Source organism: Lolium perenne, chromosome 4 (assembly GCF_019359855.2).
Source record: "Lolium perenne isolate Kyuss_39 chromosome 4, Kyuss_2.0, whole genome shotgun sequence".
Classification (NCBI taxonomy): domain Eukaryota; kingdom Viridiplantae; phylum Streptophyta; class Magnoliopsida; order Poales; family Poaceae; genus Lolium; species Lolium perenne.
In genome coordinates, this window is record NC_067247.2 from 123,367,953 (window position 1) to 123,395,143 (window position 27,191).

General features: G+C 42.2%; 2 protein-coding genes across 8 annotated transcripts; both read left to right on the top strand.

Moving 5' to 3' along the window:
• Window positions 1-232: 232 nt before the first annotated feature.
• Window positions 233-27,191, top strand: LOC127293805 (putative B3 domain-containing protein Os03g0621600). Of its 7 annotated transcripts, none has more exons than XM_071818771.1 (7): window positions 233-381; window positions 2,429-2,556; window positions 24,721-25,037; window positions 25,114-25,234; window positions 25,642-26,182; window positions 26,274-26,527; window positions 26,746-27,191. In XM_071818771.1, exons 1-7 carry the CDS (start codon window positions 375-377, stop codon window positions 26,989-26,991), a joined length of 1,614 nt encoding a protein of 537 aa, XP_071674872.1. In that variant the 5' UTR covers window positions 233-374; the 3' UTR covers window positions 26,992-27,191. The 7 variants fall into 7 exon arrangements, with proteins under 7 accessions (XP_071674872.1, XP_071674873.1, XP_071674874.1 ...); XM_071818772.1 differs by lacking the exon at window positions 2,429-2,556 and adding an exon at window positions 24,174-24,301; XM_071818773.1 differs by lacking the exon at window positions 233-381 and adding an exon at window positions 1,510-2,126 and having other exon boundaries at window positions 26,783-26,959.
• LOC127293806 (B3 domain-containing protein Os03g0619800-like) lies at window positions 2,570-5,586 on the top strand. The gene is made up of 5 exons (XM_071818774.1): window positions 2,570-3,246; window positions 3,323-3,449; window positions 3,895-4,439; window positions 4,531-4,784; window positions 5,015-5,586. The coding sequence occupies exons 3-5, from the start codon at window positions 4,247-4,249 to the stop codon at window positions 5,261-5,263; spliced, it is 696 nt and encodes a 231-aa protein (XP_071674875.1). The 5' UTR covers window positions 2,570-3,246; window positions 3,323-3,449; window positions 3,895-4,246; the 3' UTR covers window positions 5,264-5,586.

The window sequence follows — 27,191 nt, forward strand, 5'->3', positions numbered from 1 at the left end:
GTTTAAAAAAAGATTTTTTTTAGAATATTTAGATATTTTAAAACATATATTTCCCCTTGTTTAAAAAAAGATTTTTTAAAAATATTTAGACATTTCAAAACATATATTTTTTTAGACAACGGGGATGTATGTACACCAATGAGCCAAAGAGGATTTCCCCTTACTAGACTCTAGAGTAATCTTCGAGGTGTGTGGTAAAAAGTGGAACGTCCTCTAAATAAAAAAAAATGAATTCACCACTCGGTTATCGAGCAAGGCAGTGGAGGGGGAGTAACAGCTTATGTTCATCCTCAAGAACTGGACTACTGGAGCGGTGAAGCCTGGGCACATACGGGGAGCCAGTTGGCAGTTGCGGAGAACAAAGGTGACGCGGTATGCAAGGTAAGAAATCACGCGATAAAATCATTGCTCCTTGACCTAGATTGGACTCTCCCTAAGAGCATGGGCCCCGTATTTCGCTGCCCCGTATAAGTCTCTTATTTCGCCCGTATTGAAAAACTGCTCCATTTCGAGCCATTCCGTCTAGCAGACCCCGTATTTCGCCCCGTATTTTCAAAAATAAAAACCCCGGGAAGTTCATCTTCATTGATCATACTACGGATCATACATACATTCCGATCATACTACGGATCATACTACATCTAACTACGGATCAACCTACGTCTACTCGTCAAGGATGACGTAGGGGATGAAGGCGATCCTCGCCGCCTCCTCCTGCGCCTCCCGCGCCTGCCGCGCCTCGAACTCCTGGACGGCGGCGATGGCCGCCGCCTGCTCCTCTGCCTCCGCCCGAGCTTTCTCGGCGGCATCCGCCTCGGATTCGGCCACCGCACGGCGGAAGGCCGCCTCCTCCTCTGCCGCCTCCTCTTCCTCCTCGCCGCCTCCGCTTCCTCACGCCGTGCCGCCGATGGTGGCCCTCCATGCCGCCATCGCCGCGCGGTCGCGCCGCTGCGCGCGCGCCACTTCTCGAAGGCTTCGCCGCTCATCGGCTTGAGCGGCGGGTCTGCGGTACCACCGCACACCCGCGGCGTACTCCCGAGCGGCTCCGGCACGTCTGGCGCGCCGGCGTACTTGCGAGCCGCGCGACGGCTCCGGCGGCGGAAAGCTTGCACTTGAGCCGCCACGCTTCCTCTACGGTGTCCGGCGAGCGGGATCGCTTCGATCCGCTCGCCGGCGAGGCGCTACTGCGGCGGCGGGAGTCCATGCAGGCTTGGGGGTGGAATGCGGCGCGGAGGAGCGGCTAATTGCTCGCCGGAGCAGGAGGAGGAGGCGGCGGCGCACGGCGGAGCTAGGGTTGCGAGTGAGGGGTTAACCCCTCACTCGCACCTGCGCCCACTATATGTACGGGGCGACGGGGCCGATTTTCTGGGCCCCGTATTCCGCCGAAACGGGGCGGCCCGAATACGGGACCTGCTAGACGGCCCAAACCGCGCCTGCCCCGTATGTCGCCGGAATTTTACGGGGTGGGCGGGTTATACGGGGCCTGTTAGACATGCTCTAACGACTTCGATCGATTTTATTTCTTGGGCGACGGATTGTCAAACACTTTTCTTCCCTTCTTCTACTAGCTAATATTACGAGTTTTTTTTTACGGGGAGCTAATATTACTAGTTAGTGGCTTTTAGCACAGTAGATACTGCTAAATAGCCCAGATGGTTTCCACCATCCTTTCCGTTTATCTTGATTCTTGATAGGATTTTAGATCCAGCATCACGTACCCGTTTTCTTGGTCATTACTTGCTCTCATGAGGTCGGCACGCCGGAGAATCGACCACCGGCGTGGTTGTCAGTGGAGGGTTCGCTTGACGGCGGCGACGGCTATGCCGGGCACGCCGTTCGCTCTCGATGACTTCGAAACGCCGGATACTCGGCCGCTGAGGGGGGTGGCCGGTGGAAGGGCGCGCTTGACGGCGCCGACGGCCATTCTGCTCACGGCGTGGGCTCTCGATGAGGTAGACATGCCGTGCCGGAGAATCGCCCGCCGGTGGGTTGGTCGGTAGAGGGTGCGCTTGACGGGGGCGACATCCATGCTGGGCGCTGGGCACGCCGTGCGCGTTCGATGAGGTCGACATGCCTGAGAATCGGCCGCCGGCGGGATGGCCGGTACCGGCGCGTAACGAGCTGGGGTGAGGTTGGCGCGGACCGCCCGGCCGTACTAGAGAAAGTTAGGTTCATGGAGATTTTTTTTGTTATCCTATATTTCTATTCATAAAGTTAGGTTCATGGAGATTTTTTTTGTTATCCTATTCATCGTGATTTCCCTTCTGATCGAGCAGTGATGGTTTGAATCAAAGTTTCTTTTTTAAGCACGAATCATAGTTCTCAAACTCAGATTGAGGAGTACACTAGATGCGGGTCAACTACAAGTCATTTTGCTGTTCATGTCCTGTTAACAGTTTTTTCACTGCAAATAAATTTTGCGCTGCAGGTGTGCTAAAAAGGATGTGCACGTCTTGTAAAACTTGCAAACTGCGGGATGAGAATATGTACAGGAATTTGGATGATGAAGAGAAGCATTTCTTGGTGCTTATGATGGGTGATTTCCGAGATGCGATGGTAACCCTATCCAAATACAGCTTCACTCTCATGTGCTACATTTTTAGAATAATCATGTGCTATATTATCCGTGTACTATTTTTAAAGACTACTGATGTTTCTACTATCTACTATAAATTCTGCGTAGTAGTTCATGGGCAGAAATATTTTCTATGTAGAGTGTTTGCAACCTTCTGGTTATTTATCTAGTTAATTTGGTGCCCGAATAGACACCAGCAGCATAACTATGATTGCACAGTCAGGTAAGTCAGTTTACACGAAATTTCCATGTAGTTTTATTTCCTTGTTTTCCCTAAGATACTAGTCAGGTATCAGCGTGACAAAGATACACTTTGATCTTGATCATAAATTATCCGTTCAAGCTTTGTTTTACTTTCTGCAGATAATCCCAGAAGAACTTATGCGGCGTTTCAAAGGCGAATTCCCAGGAGAGATCAAGCTAGAAACCCAAAAGGGTGACATTCACACTATTGTGGTTGCCAAGAACCAAGAAAAGCATGTCCTTACAGTGGGTTGGAGTCAGTTCGTAGAAATCTATGATCTACACATGGGTGATTCCGTAATATTAAAATACAATGGAAACTCTCAGTTTGATGTCATAATATTTGATAACCTTGGTCGAGAGAAAGCATTGTCCGTTGTTCTGGATCCTTTTGTCCAAGACAGTCGCAGCGGCACACATGAAATTGGGTAAAATAACAGTTTTCTTAATTCACGGCTTCATTTGCAAGACCAAATTTCACTTCAAATGGCGTTTGCACTGCAGGTCTGCTAGAAACATGGATGCACCTTGTGGAAGATGCAAAAGCTATCTCGAATATTACTACATGAACTTGGATGATGAAAAAAAAAATTTGTCGATGCTTATGATGGGCGATTTTCGAAATGAGATGGTAATTCAATATTCAATTACAGTGCCACCCCCTTATGTCATTCATTTTGCTGTTTATCTGAAGACCGATTATTTTCTACCCTTCTAGTTCAAATTACGTGTAGATGTATAATGGTTTAGGGAAAAGTAGAAATTATATGTAGCTCTTGCAACTTTTAGTAATTTCTCCTGTTAATTCGACATTTGGATTGAATCCAACATGGTAGTACCATATTCAGGTATGTTTGTCCGCACAAAGTTGATACCATGCTTTTGGCATTCTCCTTTTCCCTATGATATATTCATCTTGCATTTCCTTGTTATGTTTTTTTTACAGTAATTTCCTTGTTATGTTATAGAGTCAGACATTAAAGAGGCAAATACACTTTGATTATAGCGAATATCTTTATAATCTTGTTTACAAACAGTCCATTCTGAGATACAAAAAAATCTTGTTGCTTCTCCAGATCATCCCAGAAGAATTTGTTAAGCGTTTCAAGGGCGAGATCCCAGGAAAGATCACACTTGAAACAAAAAATCGTTGCAGTTACATAATGGGAGTTGCCAAGCAACAAGAAAAGCTTGTCCTTATTGCGGGATGGGGGAAATTCATTGAAACCTTTGCTCTACAGATGGGTGACACAGTAGTATTCAGATACAAGGGAAACTCCCAAGTTTAGTATCATAATCTTTGATAAACTTGGTTGTGAGAATGCATTATCAGTTGTGGTGGATCCTTTTGTGGCTCCTAAGCTAGAAAGGCGCACGAAGGTTACTGAAACAGTGAACTGTTATAATATTGATCCTCAGTCAGCCCAAATGCAATCACCTGTTGAATCCATGAACACTTCTTATGTTCCTTCTCAGCCCATGGAAATACAACCACCTACTAGCAGAGAGAATGGGCCGCCCATGGAGTCACCGCCAAGGAAAAGACAGCGGTGCCTCCAAATGGACAAGTCATGTCATGGCAACATGGCCCCAATAAATAATTTCTCCTGTGAATCATCTGGTCTGAATTTTTGATAACAGATATATCTTCCTTTGCAAATCATTCTCATCTTCTTGTACCTATATTTAGTATTTCTCTTTTTTGTGCACAGAAGAATCTTTCTCCTCTGAAGATGGCGATGGAGTACATGATGTGGCTGGTTCCAATTACGTTGCTCGAAAGAAGAGCAGGCTAACTTCTTCTCAGAAGGAGCACTTGAAGGATGGTTACATTACCACGAGTAAGACCACACTAACTTCAGTTCAGAAGGAGGCGGTGGCGCAGAAGGTCCAATCCATAAAATCGGAAACCCTCATCGTTGTTGCTGTGATGAGCAAGTGCAATGTTGATTCAGGATGCTTTCTGGTGAGTTCCATAGTGGTAATTTATGTTTTGCTTCGATCCTAAAGACACATGTCTAAACTTCTGTAGATGAATATTAATGTAAACGCTATTCTCGATGCTTTAAATTCATAATCAGCTATCTCTGAATGTACATACAGCTTGTTTCCTAATACGGTTTACATGTTATTTTTGTTAGAATTTCCATCTCACCATTATCTACTAATAACTCTTTTGTTCACATCTGTAAACAGAATTTCCCCAGCCACTATGCTAAGAAATATCTTGGCAGGGATCCAACCATGAACCTTCAGGTGCATGGTCAAAAATACACAGTGCGGTTCGATGAGGCCCCTCAGGATAAAAGGCTTAGAAGTGGGTGGAAAGAGTTTGTGAAAGACAACAATCTGAAGATGGGTGATATCTGCCTCTTTGAGCTGTTGAGCAACCAGAGGATAAGAACCATGGAGGTCCATATCATCCATGTAAATGGCAGCAATTGATCGATATCCCATACTGCTGCCATTGCTGAATTCAGAATGACTAGTGATGGAGTGCGCTGTTGTTCCGTTAATCACTGCCGCGCTGCTGATGGTGTTAGCCTGATAGGGCTTTTGGGTTTGTTTGTAACTTGCTGGTTAATGACACAGTTTTTGCCGCTTGGAATTTCTTTTAAATTAGGCGTTGCAGGTCCTAACTTGAGTTCGTTTATTGGTGGTAGTGCTGATGCACTTGCAGCCCTCTTGCTGTTATGCCTGTTCCTTTACTTTTCATCTTACCCCCTTCGGCTTGTTTGTTCGTTTGGATATTGCCTCTTGCTGTTTATTATCTCCCGCTAGTCACTGAACTTTCACGTATCATTGATGTTTATTGTTTGTTGATGAAAAGATGAAGGAAATTACTGGATTACATTGGACGTTGGTTGTGACAAGCGAGTGAAGTGCCTTCACAACGAAGGACCTACAGATACTGAAAAGGGCACCAGACTGAAAGTCTGAAACTCAATGGGAGCTCTGATCGTCTCGCCGCAGAGGAAGTGGCCACCAGGCTTGCCCGACCACTGCAGCATACATTTATTTCAAAAGCACCACGTTTACGCTTACGTTCTTTGCCATGCGTCAAAAACACCTAGCAGCATTTTGGTCACGGTAAATCACCGGGAATGATCACTGAACGTGTGCAGTGTGGATCCAACACCCTCGTCTCACAAAATGAACTTTTTCTTCAGTGTTCCTCCTCTTCAAACTTTGGCCCTCATATCGGTTCATGTATTGCAACATCCCACATATGCAACATTATGCAAAACAAATATACTACACCCTCCGATTCATAGTATCGCAACATCCCAAACAGCAGGATTACGCAAAAAAAACAAGGGTTTGTTTCAGTGTCCTATCCTTTGCAAACTTTGGGCACCTTGTGGACAGTCAGGATCTCCCGATACACCTTCGTGGTCTAACTTACCCTTTCAACTCTGGTGGTGATGGTGGGAGGGGAGGGGGACACCGGAGCACACCTCGCAAAACAAATATACTACTTCCTCCAAACCATAATAACTATCGGGGGTTTAGTTTAAATTAGACTAAATTTAATTAAAATTTAGCACTCTTTACGTATGGGAGGAAGTACTAGTATTCAAGTTTAATGATGGATCTTGTCTCGGCGCCTCTCAATATGCCCCGCAGGCCTGGGCCCATTGGAGTGCGGCCTGTGCGGCCGCACAGGGCCTAGAAATTTTGGGAGCCCAAAATTTCTAAGTTAGCCCTTCATGTACCGTATATATAAATACGTAGGTTAGGCCCTCCACAACGTATGTTTTTATCGGTGCCCAGACTGACTTTGAGGCATCGGGCGTCGGTTCCCTACGTTGCTTAGGTGGTGCCTGAAAAAAAATTCTAGGAACCGATGCTTCTTCGTGCTCCGATTCCCAAACTCAGCAGCGTATAAAATATGTTTCTTTCTCTATCCAGTGCAACACTCACTCCGTACGACAACAGCCCTTTCCTCTATTCAGCATAGCTTAATGGATTGTTTATCAATGTGGGGTCGCTTTCTACTGTGCTAACCGGTGCCCTCCGCTGTGGAGTCGATGCCACAAAAATATTACTGGGCATCAATGTTGATGTGTAACCTTTTTGAGCAAATGGGAACCGGCAACACTGTGGAAGGCCTTACAGGTTCGATTCCTTCAGGCGTCACGCTTTTTTTTTTTGTTTCTTTTCTTTTCTCTGACTTATTTTATCTATTCCATGCTATGTCTATGATACATCAAGCTTCATTATTTATTTTTATTAGCATTGAATAAAACTTGGAGAAGTTGCATGCATGAATCACCCTATAACTACTTTTGAAACAAATTTCTATTTCAAGTCTTAAACATATTTGAAAGTTTGTACTACAATATCTTGACTTCACATATTCAAATCAAACAATTAATTACATTGATATTGATTTATAGAGATTGAGGTAAATTTGATACATCGATATTGTATTCCTCTCACGGGATAGTTCTTATAATGGGTTTATCTATATAATATACTTGTTGGGATAGCTATACATGCTATCAGCTAATAAGATTATGGGAAATTAGTTTCCCAGTATAGTTTAAATGCAAAATCATTAGATTTAGATCTTTTTTTGGTAGGACCATCGGTGCGATTGGGGCAAATGTTTCCTCTTAAACAATTTGTAAGATGATCTCCCACGGTTTAGATATATTTGCCCAGTGATACAGGGGCCCATTTTAAGGTTTCGCACAGGGCCCCAGATTTTGCCGGCCCGGCCCTGATGCCCCGCACACTCCCTTGAAAGGTGCGGCCTACATGAGTAACACCGTTTCGATTAGCAACCTACGGTTTGTAACTATGTACTCCCTTCATACCATATAAGTAATGTCTTACTTTTAAAAAAAATTAAATGTATCTATGCACTAAAATATGGACATGGTGTTTCTACACCCGGGTGCACATGCACCTTTTATCTCAAATGCATATTAAACATATTTTAAAATGTTAGAAAAGCACAAATACAAATTCCCCGTGTATATCTTGACATATTACATGCTTACAAAGTTGTTTCAGCAAAAACCGATATGTTTCATGCCTTGTGCAAAAAAGACAAATCTTTGGTGCTAAAATAGTCTAAGGTATTATTTGTCTTTTTTACACAGAGTATAAAAATTGTTGATTTTATGTGAACTTTACGTGCACACATAGAGCATGTCCCTCTACATGCTAAATTTTTTTCCTAAATTTTTTATGTTTTGGAAATATGTTTTATACATACTGGGTGCATATGCACCCTGGATCAGATTTGGTTTTCCGCTAAATTATACTCTCTCTATCCCACGAAGATTTGTCAAATTTTGGGTGTATCTAGACGCTATTTAGTATCTACAGACATCCAAATTTTAACAAATTTCAGACAATTTTTGCGGGGCGGAGGGAATATATATATACTTTTTTTTTGACAAACATTCATTTTTTGAGATCGTATCTATGTACATTTAAATTTTAACAAATATATTTATACGAAGTGAGTATTTTTTTGAGGTCATTTTTTGACAAACATTCATTTCTTAGATCTTTTTCCTAGCTCGTATGTACATACATTCAATTTTTAACAAATATATATCCCTAGGTCGTTCAGACGGTCACAGCTGGAGTAGAATCCAATGAGGCAAGGACGGTGAGCTACAGCTACCTTGTAGAGTAGGTCTTTCATTTATTACGCCAGTCACCGGAGTAAGTACTACATCGGGTATGCCAAGAACCTTTTGCTGGAGATTTGAAGTCCCGCATCAAAAGATTTTCGCGTCAACTTCCGAGGTTTTGTGGCCGCACGTCGAGAGCCTGCGAGCGATGACATGCCCTTCTCGGCTTCTCCCCACTCTTGCCATCTTCCAGACCGACAAAATCCCTGAAGAATCGCGTGAAATGGGCACTCGTGCGGCCACAAAATCTCCAAAGTTGACGCCAAAATCTTTTGAACCAAAGAAACTCTACAACTGAGCATCATTGCTGGAGATAAAATCTGATGCAAATCTCATCACAAAATTTCCAGTGTTTCCGAACGGTGCGGCGTAACACTGTTCCTGCCAGCAACGTGCGATCTGATGATGACTGATGTATGCCCTGGCTTTTCAACAGCTAGAGTCGAACGACAACGAGGCGACGACGGTACACCAGAGTAAAATAATGCATTTTGCTGCAGATTTGACGTGTACCCGGGCTGTTCAGAGTAGCACTGCTGCTTTGCGTGTGCCAGTGCCCATTTCACGCAGCTGTTTCCGGGATTTGACAGGACGATACCCACTGGACACTGCAGTGTAAGAATGAACTACTCTATAACGAACCGCCTAGTGGTACAAGTAAGCAGACTAACCCTTGTAGTTGTAGCAGCGAGCAGCCACGCCTCGATTCAGATTGACTTAAAATATTTTAACGAATGATCAGAGTATATATGACACAATTTATAGAAATAATAGATTCGGAGATAGCCAATATTTGTACAAATTTCAAAACATAAACATAAAAAACCCTAAGAAGAACTAGTAACCGTCGTTGTTGCCGCCACGCCCTAGCCCTATGCGGCGGTACATCGCCGCCACGTAGTCCTCCTCCTCGTTGCTGGGCTTCTCTTTTGGCTACGGGAGGTAGCTGCAGCCCTGGCCGGCATCCCCACTCCTTTTATGCGTCCTACTGGACGGGCTAGCGTTACCGTCGTCTAGGTTGATGACGAGGCCGAGGCGACGGTAGCGTTTCCGTCATGCTCCACGCCTCGGCGAACTCATCCGTCGCGGCAAAGGACTCGAGTTGGGCCTGGCGTAGTCTAGGGAACTCCTCGGGGTCATTGTCCACCTTGACGATGGACGCCGCCGCCTTGTACTCCGTCAGTGGCGTCCACTCCCGCTGGCGCGGCGGAGCTTCGTTACAGTAAAATAGGAACATCGACTTTTGTTTCATTCAATTCCAAAAAATTTGCTGTACAACTTTTCTGAAATACAAAACAACAGAAAACATGGAATTGGCACTGTGGCATCTTGGTCAATAGGTTAGTTCTGAAAAATGTATAAAAGTGCAACAAAGTGTAAGAAAAAACATATAGAAATTAGTGTAAAACAAGCATGAAGCATAAAAATTTATAGATACGTTTGAGACGTATCAGGTGACAACGTGTTGTAGGGCGAGTACCTCTCTCAAGACCCACGCGAGGAGGAGGAGGAGCGCGGTGTAGATGAGGCCTGACATCGTGCCACCCACTGGTCGCTACTGTGCGGGGCGCCAGCTGCAACTACCGTGGCGGCATTTGCAGCGGCGGGTCGTTCCCATCGGCGATGTAGCTGAGGACCCACGCGAGGGTCCTCCTGGGCGCGCTCCACCACCTCCGTCGTCCACTAGCATTGTAGTTCGCCGGTAAATCGCCGCTGCCGTTATAGGCAGAGGCGGTCCTCGCACTCGAAGAAGGGTGTCCAGGTGTGGTCGTTGCTCGACGACCATCGCGGGTCGTTGCGCTCCTCGGGCATGAGCTGGCCCCAGAAGTGGTCGTAGATCACCAAAGCGCGTCTGACCCCATCGGCACGGGCGGGACCGGTAGGTCGCTACGGCTGAGTGCCCAGCCCCCGGACATCGCATGTCCAATGGGATGAGGTAACACGCATTCCAGAGGGCGCGCGCCTTGGCGACTAGCTCGAAGCGACCGATGGACCAAGCCGTTGGTGGCGTGCCTTCTTGCTTTCGGCGGTCCATGGCGAGGGCGTTGGAGAAAGTTTGGAGGAGATAGCGAGGGTGATGGCTAGAATGTGCTGCGAGGGAGCGCACACGGTGGTTTATATGGCGCCGATGGCGCATTGGCGAGCATCAACGTTAGCGCCGATGAAAGTGCATGGAGCCCCCATGTGTGGTTTTGGTAATTAATGACAATCCCTATGGACTAATGTTTGCATTGAGTTATATTTGTAGGTGTTGTCCATAGGCAATGCTTGAACCATATGTTGGTTTCAAGGTTGCAAGAAGAATAAATTGATGAAGGATATCAATTGTCAAGTATGTCTTGAAGATGAAGATGAAGTGAGCCCTCAAGTTACTTCAAGACATCAACATGATGAAGAATGAAGAAATGAAGTGCAAGTTCAAGATGAGCCATCTCGAAGAGATCCTTTGCTTGAGTATTGCCATCCAAATGAAGAAGATCAAGTCTCAAGTATGTCTTGAAGATGAAGATGAAGTGAGCCCTCAAGTTACTTCAAGACATCAACATGATGAAGAATGAAGAAATGAAGTGCAAGTTCAAGATGAGCCATCTCGAAGAGATCCTTTGCTTGAGTCTTGCCATCCATATGGTGATCTTGGATATGTGAAGATGCGCCGAAGAAGAAGCTCTCCCATGGTGGATTATGGGGGAGCAATCCACATGGTGGTCATGGATATGCGAAGATGCGCCGAAGAAGAAGCTCTCCCATGGTGGATTATGGGGGAGCAATCCTCAAGACTTCGTCAAGCAGGCACAATCAAGAAAGGCGCTCCATCTTGTTGAGGTCAAGATCGTCATCATCGAGCTCAAGTGGAATGCGCAAGTATAAGATTTGCTCTTGATAGGGTTCCTTTCTCACCGGTCTCATAGTGTAGTTGGTGACCGGTTTATAGTTTAGTTGTCGTACTATCAAGAGGGCTCTCGAGTGAGTAACTCGATCGTATCGTTCGGAGAGAACTCAAACCTTTGCATCCTTGCATCATCTTTCTTGGTTGTTATTTGGACCTTATCCATGTGATGTTTTAGAGCTTGTGCTTATTCTCATGACAAGCTCTAGTTCATCGAAAACGGATTTCGCATAGATCACTTGTTGCGTTTTCGAGTTTGGTTCATCATCTTTCTTGGTGTTATTTGGACCTTATCCATGTGATGTTTTAGAGCTTGTGCTTATTCTCATGACAAGCTCTAGTTCATCGAAAACGGATTTCGCATAGATCACTTGTTGCGTTTTCGAGTTTGGTTCATCATCTTTCTTGGTTTTATTTGGATCTTATCCATGTGATGTTTTAGAGCTTGTGTTTATTCTCATGACAAGCTCTAGTTTATCGAGAATGGTTTTTGCATGGGCAACTTGTTGCATTTTCGAGATTGGAGGTTTTACCGGTATGTCTTTTTTAGATAGGTCAAATCTTTCATCATTTGTTTCTATCCTCCCTTGTTGTACTATGATGGTTTCTTGCATGATCTTGTAGAGCTTGTTCCTAGCTTCAAAACAAGCCCAAGATCATCAAAATCGGAGTCCGGATGCTAAAGTTATGCCCGTTTTAGTTTTGGTGTTTCTGCAGTTTTCTGGGGGGGGGGGGGCGGATAATCCGGCCCAAATGGAAATTCCGGACAAATATCCGGCCCGAGTCCAGGGGCGATTTTCGGGGGCAGATAATCCGGCCCGGGGGCGGATTTTCCGGCCTGTGAGGTCCCAAACGGTCATATTTCGTTGGGAGGGGGTATATAAGACCCCCTTCTTCCTCCTTGGGCTGGTTGGTTCACTCTCTCTCTCTCCCCTCCATTGTTGTCCTTCAAAGCTTGCCCTAGTTCTTGATTCCTCTCATGATTCTTGCATATTCTTGAGGGAAAAGAGAGAGGAGATCTAGATCTACATCTTCACCAATCAAATCCCTCTCTTTGTGAGGGGGGCCCACTAGATCTTGATCTTCGAGGATTTTGTGTTCTCCTCTTTGTTCTTCCTCTCTTATTCCCCCAATAGCTTTTGTAGCTTTGTTGGAATTTGAGAGAGAAGGACTTGAGCATCTTTGTGGTGTTCTTACCATTGCATTATTTGGTGCATCGGTTTGAGTTCTCCACGGTGATTCGTGGAAGTAAAAGCAAGAAGGTTGTTTCTCTTGGGTCTTTGGACCCTAGACGGCTTAGTGGCCTTTGTGGCATCTTTGTGGTGTTCTTGGGGACTCCAATTAAGTTGTGGAGAATCTTCAAGGGCAAGGCCTTTGTGGCATCTTTGTGGTGTTCTTGGGGACTCCAATTAAGTTGTGGAGAATCTTCAAGGGCAAGGCCTTTGTGGCATCTTAGTGGTGTTCTTGGGGACTCAAATTAAGTTGTGGAGATTCTTCAAGGGCAAGGCCTTTGTGGCAATTTGTTGGGAGCCTCCAATTAAGTTGTGGAGATAGCCCCAAGCTTTGTGCGGGTTCGGTAACCTCCCTAAGGTTACATAGTGGTTCGAGGACATCCCTTTTGGTGGGAATTCTCGAGGAGAATACGGTGGCCCTCGTGCATTTGGAGTGACTTGTCCTCCACACCGCTCCAACGGAGAGTAGCACTCGCAAAAGTGTGAACTTCGGGATACATCGTTGTCTCCGCGTCACTTCGGTTATTCCTATACCCGAGCTCTTTACTTATGCACTTTACTTTGTGATAGCCATCGTGCTTGAAGTTATATATCTTGCTATCACACAAGTTACTTGTATTGCTTAGCATAAGTTGTTGATGCACATAGGTGAACCATAGTATATAGGCTTTGGGCTTGACAAAGTAAACGTTAGTTTTATTCCGCATTTGTTAAGCCCATCTCGTAAAAGTTTTAAATCGCCTATTCACCCCCCCTCTAGGCGACATCCGTGTCCTTTCAATTGGTATCAGAACAAGGTCTCTCATTTTAGGCTTCACCGCCTTGAGAGTAAAGATGTCGGCTAGAGGATTAGTGCATGATAACACTCTTATATTAGATGGCACAAATTTTGATGCTTGGAAAATTTGCATGCTCAGTCATTTTCGGGACATTGACCCACATATGGAGAAAATTGTAGATATATGTTTTTCTCCTCCTATGGATTCACAAAATCTATCTTTAGAGGATGAGAAAAATTTATATCTCAATTCTCAAGCTTCTAATGTTCTTATGAATGCTTTGAGAGATGTAGGTCTTTTTCAATTCTTGCCTTTTTAGAGCGCTCATGAGTTATGGACAAAGATTAAAGATAATTATGATGTGTCCAATATTATTAAGGATGATTGCATTGCTTCCACTTCCGGCCGTGATGAGTTCTCATCTTCATCCACTTCACCAAAGTGTGGCAAGACACAAGGTAATGATATGGTGAGTGGTGATGAAAATTGCAATGTTGATATTGAGCTTACTATTGATGATTCATCATCTCTATCTCATTGCAATGCTTCATCTATGGACATAAACACATCTAGAACTACATGCTTGTGTTGATAGTCCTTGCATATCATGTGTAAGTTGCTTGAATAAATCTCATGATGATATGCTTGCTTTGTCTTGTGGCCATGATAAAAATGCTTATATTTCCTCTAGTTGTTGTGTGACTAACAATGTAGAGGAAACCAAAGATTCTATTGGTCAAGACAAGATCTTGAAAGGTGCCTCAAGTAACTCCTCGTCTTTATCTCACGGTTCTCATATATGCCTTATGGCCAAGAGTTCCATGGTATCTCCTACCGTGGAACCTAATATTTCTCGTGGTGATAAGGATGGGGATGAATATGAAGAAGAGGATTGGGTTGTCTCTCTACGCGATAAGGGTAAGAATGTATTTAAGGTTCTTTGCAAAGATAAAATTGTTAGCACTCACTTCTTTGAAATCTTGACTACCGCTATTGAGAGCCAAAAACTTATTTAGATGCATGAGAACACCATTGATAAAAAGGGTGCTCTTGAACGTGAGTATGCCAATGATGTGGCATCCCTAAAGGATGAACTTGAAGAAGAACAAACCACCAAGGAAGCTCTTGAGGAGACCTTTGCTCTAGAATTGTCTAGAGAAAAGGAAAACCATGATAGAGCTCTTGAGATGGCAAATGAACTAAAGCTAAAAAATGATAAGCTTGTGTTTGTTAATGCTAAACTCCTTGAGGATTTTGAGCAACTCAAAAAGGGCTCAAGGGTCATTGAGAGTGCACTCACTAAACTCACCGAATCGCATAAGAAACTTAAAGATTCGTATCTAAAAGAGCAAGCAAACTTGCCTTCTCCTATTGCTATTAATAATGATGCTTGTGCTACTAACTCTACTTCTTGTGAAGCATCTATCTTGAAGGAGAATGTTGAGCTAAGGGCTCAACTTGATTTGGTAACTAGCAATTATGGGAAATTGGAAGAAAATCATGGAAAGCTTGCTAGCTCCCATGAGGATCTTCTAGCCTCTCATGATAGGCTAAAGTTAGCTCATGAGGCTATCATATCTAAGGCAACACCTTGTGAGACTCATGTGGGTACTAGCACTACTACTCAAAATGTTATATTGCCATGTGCTAGTCCTAGTAATTCATCCACTCATAATATTGCTAAATCTTGTGATGAATTATCTTCTTTGCCTTGTTGCTCTAACAATGAAGGTTCTACTTCCTCTAGTACTTGTGTTGTTACTAACCATGTAGAGGAAATCAAAGAGCTCAAGGCCCAAGTCTCTTCTTTGAAGAACGACTTGGTAAAGGGTCATGAAGGGAAATGCAAACTTGACAAGATGTTGAGTGTGCAACAATCCCCCAATGACAAGAGTGGACTTGGATTCAACTCCAACAACAAGAACAAGTCCAAGAACAACAAGATTAAGAAGGGCCAATTACAAGTCAAAGACCCGGCCAAGATTGTTTGCTTCAAGTGCAAAATTGAAGGGCATCAAGTTAGATCTTGCCCTTTGAAGAAGAAGCAAAAAGGGAAGCGGCCTCAAGCTCAAACTCATATTCAACCTCAAGTTGAAGAAATGCCACTTCCCAAGAAGAATCAAGCCAATGCTCCCATTGCGGAGAAATCTAGTGAGAAGAAGGAGAAGAAAAGAACTTGCTACATATGCCGTGAGAAGGGCCACATCTCCTCCTTTTGCACTATTGGTACCTCATCCAACTCTATCACCATTGATGATGTTTATTCTCTTCGTAAGGATGAGGGTGGCAATGTGTTTTCCAAATTTGTTGGTGCTCAAAGTGGTGTCAACAAAAGAACCATTTGGGTTGCCAAGCCTATTGTGACTAACCTCTTAGGACCCAACTTAGTTGGGGACCAACAATCCAAAACTTGATCAATAGGTGCTTGTTGGAGGGCATTGGAGACTTGGCTACATCATGAAGAATTAAGGGATCTTCATCATTTATATTATCTCAAGCCAAGTCTTGGTTATCGTGCTTCTATCATATATTCAATGTTCCTCCTTGCGGTAACATGTGCTCAACTCATTTATATTGAAAGTTACTCGCCCCTTTGCATGTGTTAGTTTTTGTTCCTAACATGTGTTTGTATATGTTGTGCTTCCTACTTGCTTTTCTTGAGAAATCAAGTCTATGCATGTTGGGTTGCACACCATGTATTTATGTTTGTGTTGGAGCCACTTTGCATCTTGTTGTATCTTATATGGCTCTTATGAGCGATTAATGGACTATCCCATTTTGGGGGAGTGATATTCCTTTGGGAATTTCATGATCCTAACAATATGTGTACATGAGAAATATCACTTAGAATTGATATTGCAAGATTATCTAGTCTCTATGTGGTATGTCATCTTCATGAGAAATTCAAATTTAATGTCCATTAATATCTCTAGTTGGATCTTATTTGCCTCTTGTGAAAATAAATTCCTTATCACGTTATGGGGGAGTAATAAGCTTTGTGCATATTACAAACCTAGAAAATGTGAACATTTGAGGTTGTGTCACATAGAATTGATATCGTAAATTATCTCTCTCCTATGTGGCATGTTTGCTCAAACAAGCTCCAATTTGCTTAAATAGTTTCATTGCTAATATCTTTGTGGATCTTATTTGTGAAAGTTTTTCTTGGCATGGTTTTTCACAACGTGTCCCTCAATACATTTTTGGGAAACCATGTGCTTCAAGTCATACTATTAATTGCTTTGCATGTTGGTATGAATACTATTAATTGCTTTGCATGTTGGTATGAATACTATTAAGTGCCTTGCATGTTGGTATGACTAAATGAAGCTTTTAAGAAACTATCTTTGCATGATGGTTAACTCTTATCTTTTACCATATGCTTTATTCGTTGTAAATATAATCTTATGTATACTTACAAACTACCACCAGGAAATATTTCCTAATACCTTTTGTCCTAGGACAAGTGGTAATAAATTATGAGGTAGATATTTATTGATCATATCTACATTGGCTCTTGTGTTCAAATTGCTTTATTTATTGCCATGAATTTGTTTTGCTTTGACTCCCATGTGTCTTCTTTGCATCTTATGGATCTAATTTGACTATTCAAACTTTCTTAGCATTTTAATAGATATAGGTAGCGTGATGATCCTAGTTTTGTGCATTTTGTATTCATATGAAAAATCCTAGATAATGCGCTAATCTTGGGGGAGCTCTTATATATTTGTTAGAATGCTTAACATCTCTTGATCATTATCAAAAATTTGGTTTTGGGAGATATAAAATTTTCTTTTTGGTACTTTGTGCCATCATAAGAAGTGTCGAGGGTTTGGTTTATTTGTTGGAACCTTGCTCTCTTGGGAGTTGGTTATCTCATTCCTTTGTGCTTAGGCTTAATTAGCTTCTTATAATGAGATAAGTCTTTGGAGTCAATCTTGTGTTGATTTGATTCTTTGATATAATTTGGGCAACCATTGTCTCTTGATTTATTTGGTGTTTTGTCCAAATTGTATCTTCCTTTGGTTCTTGAAAGTATTGTGCATGCATATTTAATATATGTATATTTTATGGCATGTGTCACTTTCTTTGGTCCAATATATAGGGTAAACTCCATCAAATCCTAATTTGGCTAAGGTGTGCATGAAATTCAATTTCATATCTATATGCACATAGAATTGTGGAGTTTGTCCTATATGTTGTAGTGTGTCTAACTACTTCGGTCCCAATTAGTTTGGGGACCATTTTGTACTTACCTTTGTGTTAGGTACAATGGATATGCATTGGATGCTTGTCTCACTCTTGGAAAGAAGTGGTGACTCAATGGTAACTTGAGGAAAGCTAGGATGGTCAACGAACACTTATCTACTACATCCACACCAATGCTATCTTGGTAACAAGTATCTTCTCATGCATATTTTTCTTGTATCCAACCTTATGGTTGCATCTTGGCATGAATCTCTTGATTTGCAAATATTGTGCTTCTTGAAAAAGTCTTAATGAAACCTCTTTATTGTGAATGTGAGTAATTTGAGATGAGTGCATTTGTTGGGAAGTATATTAAATCATGCTCATGATTCATCCATCCCAACTATGCATATCTATCAATATTATTGCATATCAATTCCTCAAGGCTCTCACGTGTGCAATATAGATGAAAGTGCATATTTAGTTATTTCTTTCGGTATCCTCGTTTGTGATACTTATTGCCTTTCTCAAATGCATCCCAACTATCTTCTATCCCTTGTTGATATTTGTGATGTATTTTAGATGTTTGTCGTTGAAGTTCATGAATGTACAATAAGATAAAATGGAGCCTTTGGCCATGCTATTAAGCAAAAATTCTTATTGATATATTGCATGACTTTGTCTTGGATATCATGCTATATGTCTTGTGTGTCTATTTTGTGTGTGCATGTTTCTTTGTGGATAAATATCTTAGTGATTTTGTCCACTTAGATAAACTTATACACATAAGAGATGATACATCTCCATTTGATATCTTATTTATTTGTTGCGTGTTGATTGGTCATGCTAAGCAATATAATTCATTGAAGACTATGATGATGCTTTGTTTCTCATGCTTGTAATAGTTCTATAATATTCTTTGTCATGTATTTCACATATCCTCTTGGTTGAGCCTTTTATTATGGTGCCTCTTACTTGTTGCTCAACCATTTGTTTATTGCAAGTGTTAAGCTTAATTTTCTATCTATGATCTATTGCAAATATTTGTGTTTTAAATTGTAATGAGGGAGTGAGGATTCCATGTTATGCATATTGTATTCAAATGCAACATTTTAATTTATGCATGTACCTTGGGGAGCTTTCTCATTTTATTTAAGGCACTGTTTTGTGGTGATCATTAGAGTTTGATTCTCTTGGTATATTTTGTTTTTGAATGATATTATGGGAGTGATGATTCCATGTTTGTGCACTTTATACTCCAATGCAAATTGTCTAGTTTTGTGCACAAACCTTGGGGAGCTTCCTCATATTATTTAGAGCAATCTTCTTGATCTTATCATAATATCTATCTTTCTTTTGGTATCTTCTTTGTGGTTCATTTGGTTGCTTGCTTCATTTGTTGAAGCTTCTTGACTTCGTTATCTTTTTGCGATTTTTGATCCTATCTATAGTGTGATTCCTTCCGAATATTCGTCATTGGATACGTGCATTTGATTCAACCCACAAATTATGAGAAATGCACACGCTATGGAGGAACTCTCACTATATTGGCCTTCTAAATTTTTCACCCATTTCGGCAATTGGTGCCAATGGGGGAGAAGTTTGGAGGGTTTAAGGGAATTTGGTTATGTCTTTGCTTTGTGCTTAAGCATGTGCATTTATTGCATTGCATCTTGTTGCTCTGCTTAGTTGAATATTTAGAGGAAACTCCACTAGGCTTTGAATGCCAATATATGCAATGAAAGTCAAGATCATTCACACATGCATATATTATGGGGGAATTTGCTCTATATATTTAACTTATTTGTTACTTAAATTCTTTATATAAACCCTCTCAAAGAGATTGTCATCAATTACCAAAATGGGGGAGATTAAAAGTGCATGGAGCCCCCATGTGTGGTTTTGGTAATTAATGATAATCCCTATGGACTAATGTTTGCATTGAGTTATATTTGTAGGTGTTGTCCATAGGCAATGCTTGAACCATATGTTGGCTTCAAGGTTGCAAGAAGAATAAATTGATGAAGGATATAAATTGTCAAGTATGTCTTGAAGATGAAGATGAAGTGAGCCCTCAAGTTACTTCAAGACATCAACATGATGAAGAATGAAGAAATGAAGTGCAAGTTCAAGATGAGCCATCTCGAAGAGATCCTTTGCTTGAGTATTGCCATCCAAATGAAGAAGATCAAGTCTCAAGTATGTCTTGAAGATGAAGATGAAGTGAGCCCTCAAGTTACTTCAAGACATCAACATGATGAAGAATGAAGAAATGAAGTGCAAGTTCAAGATGAGCCATCTCGAAGAGATCCTTTGCTTGAGTCTTGCCATCCATATGGTGATCTTGGATATGTGAAGATGCGCCGAAGAAGAAGCTCTCCCATGGTGGATTATGGGGGAGCAATCCACATGGTGGTCATGGATATGCGAAGATGCGCCGAAGAAGAAGCTCTCCCATGGTGGATTATGGGGGAGCAATCCTCAAGACTTCGTCAAGCAGGCACAATCAAGAAAGGCGTTCCATCTTGTTGAGGTCAAGATCGTCATCATCGAGCTCAAGTGGAATGCGCAAGTATAAGGTTTGCTCTTGATAGGGTTCCTTTCTCACCGGTCTCATAGTGTAGTTGGTGACCGGTTTATAGTTTAGTTGTCGTACTATCAAGAGGGCTCTCGAGTGAGTAACTCGATCGTATCGTTCCGAGAGAACTCAAACCTTTGCATCCTTGCATCATCTTTCTTGGTTGTTATTTGGACCTTATCCATGTGATGTTTTAGAGCTTGTGCTTATTCTCATGACAAGCTCTAGTTCATCGAAAACGGATTTCGCATAGGTCACTTGTTGCGTTTTCGAGTTTGGTTCATCATCTTTCTTGGTGTTATTTGGACCTTATCCATGTGATGTTTTATAGCTTGTGCTTATTCTCATGACAAGCTCTAGTTCATCGAAAACGGATTTCGCATAGATCACTTGTTGCGTTTTCGAGTTTGGTTCATCATCTTTCTTGGTTTTATTTGGATCTTATCCATGTGATGTTTTAGATCTTGTGCTTATTCTCATGACAAGCTCTAGTTTATCGAGAATGGTTTTTGCATGGGCAACTTGTTGCATTTTCGAGATTGGAGGTTTTACCGGTATGTCTTTTTTAGATAGGTCAAACCTTTCATCATTTGTTTCTATCCTCCCTTGTTGGACTATGATGGTTTCTTGGATGATCTTGTAGAGCTTGTTCCTAGCTTCAAAACAAGCCCAAGATCATCAAAATCGGAGTCCGGATGCTAAAGTTATGCCCGTTTTAGTTTTGCTGTTTCTGCAGTTTTCTGGGGGGGGGGGGGGGGGGGCGGATAAACCGGCCCAAATGGAAATTCCAGACAAATATCCGGCCAAATATCCGGCCCGAGTCCAGGGGCGATTTTCGGGGCGGATAATCCGGCCCGGGGGCGGATTTTCCGGCCTGGGAGGTCCCAAACGGTCATATTTCGTTGGGAGGGGGTATATAAGACCACCCCCTTCTTCCTCCTTGGGCTGGTTGGTTCACTCTCTCTCTCTCTCTCTCCCCTCCATTGTTGTCCTCCAAAGCTTGCCCTAGTTCTTGATTCCTCCCATGATTCTTGCATATTCTCGAGGGAAAAGAGAGAGGAGATCTAGATCTACATCTTCACCAATCAAATCCCTCTGTTTGTGAGGGGAACCCACTAGATCTTGATCTTGGAGGATTTTGTGTTCTCCTCTTTGTTCTTCCTCTCTTATTCCCCCAATAGCTTTTGTAGCTTTGTTGGAATTTGAGAGAGAAGGACTTGAGCATCTTTGTGGTGTTCTTACCATTGCATTATTTGGTGCATCGGTTTGAGTTCTCCACGGTGATTCGTGGAAGTAAAAGCAAGAAGGTTGTTTCTCTTGGGTCTTTGGACCCTAGACGGCTTAGTGGCCTTTGTGGCATCTTTGTGGTGTTCTTGGGGACTCCAATTAAGTTGTGGAGAATCTTCAAGGGCAAGGCCTTTGTGGCATCTTTGTGGTGTTCTTGGGGACTCCAATTAAGTTGTGGAGAATCTTCAAGGGCAAGGCCTTTGTGGCATCTTAGTGGTGTTCTTGGGGACTCAAATTAAGTTGTGGAGATTCTTCAAGGGCAAGGCCTTTGTGGCAATTTGTTGGGAGCCTCCAATTAAGTTGTGGAGATAGCCCCAAGCTTTGTGCGGGTTCGGTAACCTCCCTAAGGTTACATAGTGGTTCGAGGACATCTCTTTTGGTGGGAATTCTCGAGGAGAGTACGGTGGCCCTCGTGCATTTTGAGTGACTTGTCCTCCACACCGCTCCAACGGAGAGTAGCACTCGCAAAAGTGTGAACTTCGGGATACAGTCATTTCAGTTATTCCTATACCCGAGCTCTTTACTTATACACTTTACTTTGTGATAGCCATCGTGCTTGAAGTTATATATCTTGCTATCACACAAGTTACTTGTATTGCTTAGCATAAGTTGTTGATGCACATAGGTGAACCATAGTATATAGGTTTTGGGCTTGACAAAGTAAACGCTAGTTTTATTCCGCATTTGTTAAGCCCATCTCGTAAAAGTTTTAAATCGCCTATTCACCCCCCTCTAAGCGACATCCGTGTCCTTTCAGCCGACACGGAAGGTGAGCAGGCGTTGAAGGCGAGAAGCCTATGACGGGCGCGGAAGGTGAGGAGGAAGACGACTCCACCGACACTAACGGGGCGGTTCCACAGTTAGGAAGCGTTGCCCACACCTCCTTCACGCGCCGTTCCCACCAACACCCGACGCATTAGCGCCCCTACTAGTCTCCCTGGGGGCACTGAATAGTTGAGCCACATCGGCTGAAAAACTATTTTGGAGATCACGGCTGAGCGCTAGCATTCTCCAAAGGTCAATAAAGACCCTTTTAGGGACGAGTGGAGATGCTTTTAATAAATATGGCAGGATTTTATGCCACTTTATCCACCTTTTAGCTGGTTCCATCAGCCAGAATCTATGCTAAGTTTATGGTATATTAGTGTCTTTTGTCACGCTATTAACCAGTACCGCCCCAAATTGCTATTTTTTTTTAAAAAAAATGGCTGGTGTTTATATTCAAAGGCTTGGATTATGAGACGCTAACGATGTGTACTTGGATGCACGTGAAATCCATATGAAAAATTCCAAAAAAAATGCTGCTTGAAAGTTTTAGAAAAAATTGAAAAAATACACGCATGTATATCCTATGTTGATATTTATTTGTGCAGATTTTGACATAAAAAATGATCATATGTGACCTACACGTAAACGTGAAAATGTAATTTCCTGTTTCCGTAAACAATACACAACTAATATTATAGTGTCATTTGAACATTTTGTCATTTTCGTGTAGGCCACATACAAATGTATTTTTCCGTGAAAACTTACACAAATACGTATCAACATAATATGTACATGAAAAAATATTTTAATTTATTTTAAGATTTTCAAATAGCATTTCTTCAATATTAGAGAAGACGAGTGCACGATGCACCCAGGTTCATCCTTGTATTTTCCTTGAATTATGTTTTTTTTGTAATTTTCTCAGACTTTAAAGTAATTTTCGAGGTAACTGGTGTGATAAAAAATAGATCGTACTCTGAATGTAAAAAATGAATTCCCCAAGGTAAAAATGGAACTATGGTCAGGCAGTGGTGGAACAGCATATGTTCATCCTCAAGAGCTGGACTATTGGAGCGGTTGAGCCTGGGCACATACTAGGGGAGCCGGAGAACAAAGGTGACGCGATATGCAAGGTAAGAATTAACGAGATAAAATCATAGCTCCTTGACCTAGATTGGACTCTCCCTTACGACTTGGATCGATTTTATTTCTTGGGCGACGGATTGCCAAACACTTTTCTTCCCTTCTACTACTAGCTAATTATTACTACTAGTTACTGGCTTTCCTTTCGCAGAACAGTAGATACTGCTAAATAGCGCAGATGATTTTCAGCATCCTTTACTTTTATCATGGCTTGATTTTAGATCCAGCAACATGTACGCCGTTTTCTTGTTCATTACAAGTTGTGCCTGCGTCTTGTTTGGGGGTGAGGGGGAGGGTGCGTCTTCCATGCTGCGCACAGCGTGCGTTCTCGATGAGGAGGGAGGTCTGTGGCGAGCGCGCTTGAAGGCGGCGACGGGCATGCTGCGCACGGCGTGCGCTCTCGATGAGGTCGACACGCCGGAGAATGGGCGGTGCGGCGGGGTGGTCGGTTGAGGGTGCGCTTGACGGCGGCGACGGCCGGCACACCATGTCCGCATGCGCTCTGGATCAGGTCGATGGAGCGTCACGTGTAGCTCTACGACATGCTGGAGAATCGGCCGCCGGCGGGGTGGTCGGTACCCGGCAGAGGTGGGTTGAGCCGTTGAGGTCGGCGCGACAATGCTAGAGAGAGCAGGTTCATGGAGATTTTTTTTTCTTATCCTATACATCGGGAATCCCCTTCTGATAGAGCAGTGGTGGTCTGAATCAAATTTTATTTTGTAAGCACGAATCATAGTTTGAAACTCAGATTTTGAGTACATAAGCTCTGGTCAAGAGCAAGCTCTTTTGTTGTTGTCATCGTACCAATTGTTCACTGCAAGTGAAAATTTGCATTGCAGGTGTGCTAAAAAGGATGCGCACGTCTTGTAAAGCTTGCAAACTGCGGGATGGGGATACATACAGGAAGTTGGATGATAAGAAGAAGCATTTCTTGGTGTTTATGATGGGCGATTTCCGAGATGCGATGGTAACACTATTCAAATTTTCAAATACAGCTCCACTCTCATGTGTTATACTATCTGAGTGCTATTTTCTTTATAGACTAATGATGTTTCTACTATATACTACTTTAAATTCTGCATAGTAGTCAATTACTTGATGGGCAGATATATTTTCTATGTAGAGTGTTTGCAACCTTCTGGTAATTTGTCTTGTTAATTTCGTGTCCAAATAGACGCCACATTTGCACATCAGATTAGTTAGTTTACACGAAATTTCCACGTAGTTTTCTTTCCTCAGATAAAAGGAAGATCCAAAGGCATTTCCTTGTTTTTTCTAAGATACTAGTCAGGTATCAGCGTGACAAAGATACACTTTGATTGTAACTTGTGTCCTTTGGATCTTGATCATAATTTATCCATTCAAACTTTGTTTTATAATCTGCAGATAATCCCAGAAGAACTTCTGCGGCGTTTCAAAGGCGAGATCCCAGCAGAGATCAAGCTAGAAACCCGAAAGGGTGACAGTCACTCTATTGTGGTTGCCAGGAACCAACAAAAGCATGTCTTTACAGTTGGTTGGAGACAATTCGTTGAAAGCTATGATCTACAAATGGGTGATTCCGTAATATTAAAATACAACGGAAACTCTCAGTTTAATGTGATAATATTTGATAAGCTTGGTCAAGAGAAAGCATTGTCGGTTCTTCTGGATCCTTTTATCACTCAGGTCCAAGACAGGCGCAGTGATGCACATGAAATTGGGTAAAATACCAGTTTTTTTTATTCATGACTTCACTTGGAGGACCAAATTTCACTTCAAATGGTGTTTGCACTGTAGGTTTTGCATGGCTGTGCCTTCTGAAAGATGCAAAGGCTATCTTGAATATCACTATATGAACTTGGATGATGAAAAAAAATATTTGTCTATGCTTATGATGGGCGATTTTCAACACAAGATGGTAATTTTATATTCAAATACAGTATCACTCCTTTAAGTCATACACTTTGTTGTTTTCCGTAAGACCAGTGACTTTCTACCTTTCGAGTTAAAATATTTGTAGATGTATAATGTTTTACAGAAAAGCAGAAAGTATATATAGTCCTTTCAACTTTTTGTCATTTCTCCCGTTAATTTGACATTTGGATTGAGTCCAGCATGGTAGCATATTCAGTTACGTTTGTCTGCACAAAGTTGGTACCATGCTTTTGGCATTCTCCTTCTCCCTATGAATGCCTCTTGCATTTCCTTGGTATGTTATGGTCATATATTAAAGAGGCAAATGCATTTTGATTATAGTGAATACCTTTTTAATCTTGTTTACAAACAATCCATTCTAACATGCCAAAGAACTTGTTGCTTCTCCAGATCATCCCAGAAGAATTTGTTAAGCGTTTCAAGGGCGAGATTCCAGGAGAGATCACACTTGAAACAAAAAATAATTGCAGTTACATAATTGGAGTTGCCAAGCACCAAGAAAAGCTTGTCCTTACAGCTGGATGGAACAAATTCAGTCAAACCTTTGGTCTACTGATGTATGACACCATAGTATTCAGATATAAAGGAAACTCCAAGTTTAGTGTCATAATCTTTGATAAATTTGGTTGTGAGAATGCATTGACAGTTGTTGTGGATCCTTTTCTGTCTCCTCTTCAAGAAAGTCACACAAATGCTACTGAAACACTGAACCCTTCTAATATTCAACCCCAATCAGCCCAAATGCAATCACCTGTTGAATCCATGAACACTTCTCATGTTCTTCTTCAGCCCATGGAAATGCAGCCATCTACTAGCACGGTGAATGGGCTGCCAATGGAGTCACCACAACTGGAAATAATGCAGCCCCGCCAAATGGACAAGTCATGTCAAGGCAACATGGCCCCAATAAATATTTCCTCTGAATCATCTGGTCTCAGTTTTTGATAATAGATACATCTTCACTTGCAAACCATTCCCTTCTTTTTGTACCTATATTTAGTAGTTCTCTTTTCTGTGAACAGAAGAATTTTTTTCGTCTGAAGATGAATATGGAGTACATGATGTGCATGGTTCCAATTACATTGTCAAAAAGAAGAGCAAGCTATCTTCTTTTCAAAAGGAGCAGTTAAAGGGTGGTTACATTACCACACATAAGACCAAACTTACTTTGGTTCAGAAGGAGGCGGTGAAGCAGAAGGTGGAATCTATACACTCTGAGATCCCTATCGTTGTTGCTGTGATGAGAAAGTCCAGCATTGAATCAAGTTTCTTTCTGGTGAGTTCCATTTTCTTAATGTCTTATTTTTCATGTAGGCGCATGTGTGAACTGCTAATATTAATGCAAACGCTATTAGGAATTTATGATGTTAATCTTGGCCATTGTTTCTAATTCAACTATGCCATGTAAACCGTTAGATTATGCCATCTAAGCCGCCTGTAGATTCCTTGACTCTGTTATATACTACTAAATCTTCTGTTTAAATATGGAAACAGACATTCCCTAGCCACTATGCTAAGGAATATCTTGCAGGGGGGCTTCACGTGTATCTTCAGTATCACGACGTGACATGGGACTGCCGGTTTGGTGACACCCGTGGCGATAAAAAGCTCTCCATTGGATGGAAAAAGTTTGCACAAGACAACGATTTGAAGATGGGTGATATCTGCCTCTTTGAGCTGTTGAGTAATCAGAAGAGAACCATGGAGGTCTATATCATCCGTTTAAATGATGACAATTGATAAGTCATACTGTTGTTGTTGCCGAGCTTGCTGACGGCGGTAGACTGGGAATTGTTTGTGTTGGAGGCAGTGCTTTTGTTGTTGGTTAGTGAATCACTGGTGAATTTGAAGAGAACCATGGTGCTTGTTTGTGACTTGCTGGTTATTGCACTTTTTTTTTAATATATCCGTTATTACACTTTTGGTGCAAGGTTGAACTA

What these genes read in the sequence shown, in the direction of transcription:
- LOC127293805 (XM_071818769.1), top strand. Translation starts at nt 2,060, where the DNA reads ATGAGGTCGACATGCCTGAGAATCGGCCGCCGGCGGGATGGCCGGTAC. An exon ending in CCGGCGCGTAACGAGCTGGG is followed by an intron (nt 2,127 to 2,428) that starts GTGAGGTTGGCG and finishes TTTGCGCTGCAG; the next exon opens with GTGTGCTAAAAAGGATGTGC. An exon ending in TTGAATCAAGTTTCTTTCTG is followed by an intron (nt 26,528 to 26,745) that starts GTGAGTTCCATT and finishes ATATGGAAACAG; the next exon opens with ACATTCCCTAGCCACTATGC.
- LOC127293806 (XM_071818774.1), top strand. Translation starts at nt 4,247, where the DNA reads ATGCAATCACCTGTTGAATCCATGAACACTTCTTATGTTCCTTCTCAG. An exon ending in TTTCTCCTGTGAATCATCTG is followed by an intron (nt 4,440 to 4,530) that starts GTCTGAATTTTT and finishes TTTTGTGCACAG; the next exon opens with AAGAATCTTTCTCCTCTGAA. An exon ending in TTGATTCAGGATGCTTTCTG is followed by an intron (nt 4,785 to 5,014) that starts GTGAGTTCCATA and finishes ATCTGTAAACAG; the next exon opens with AATTTCCCCAGCCACTATGC.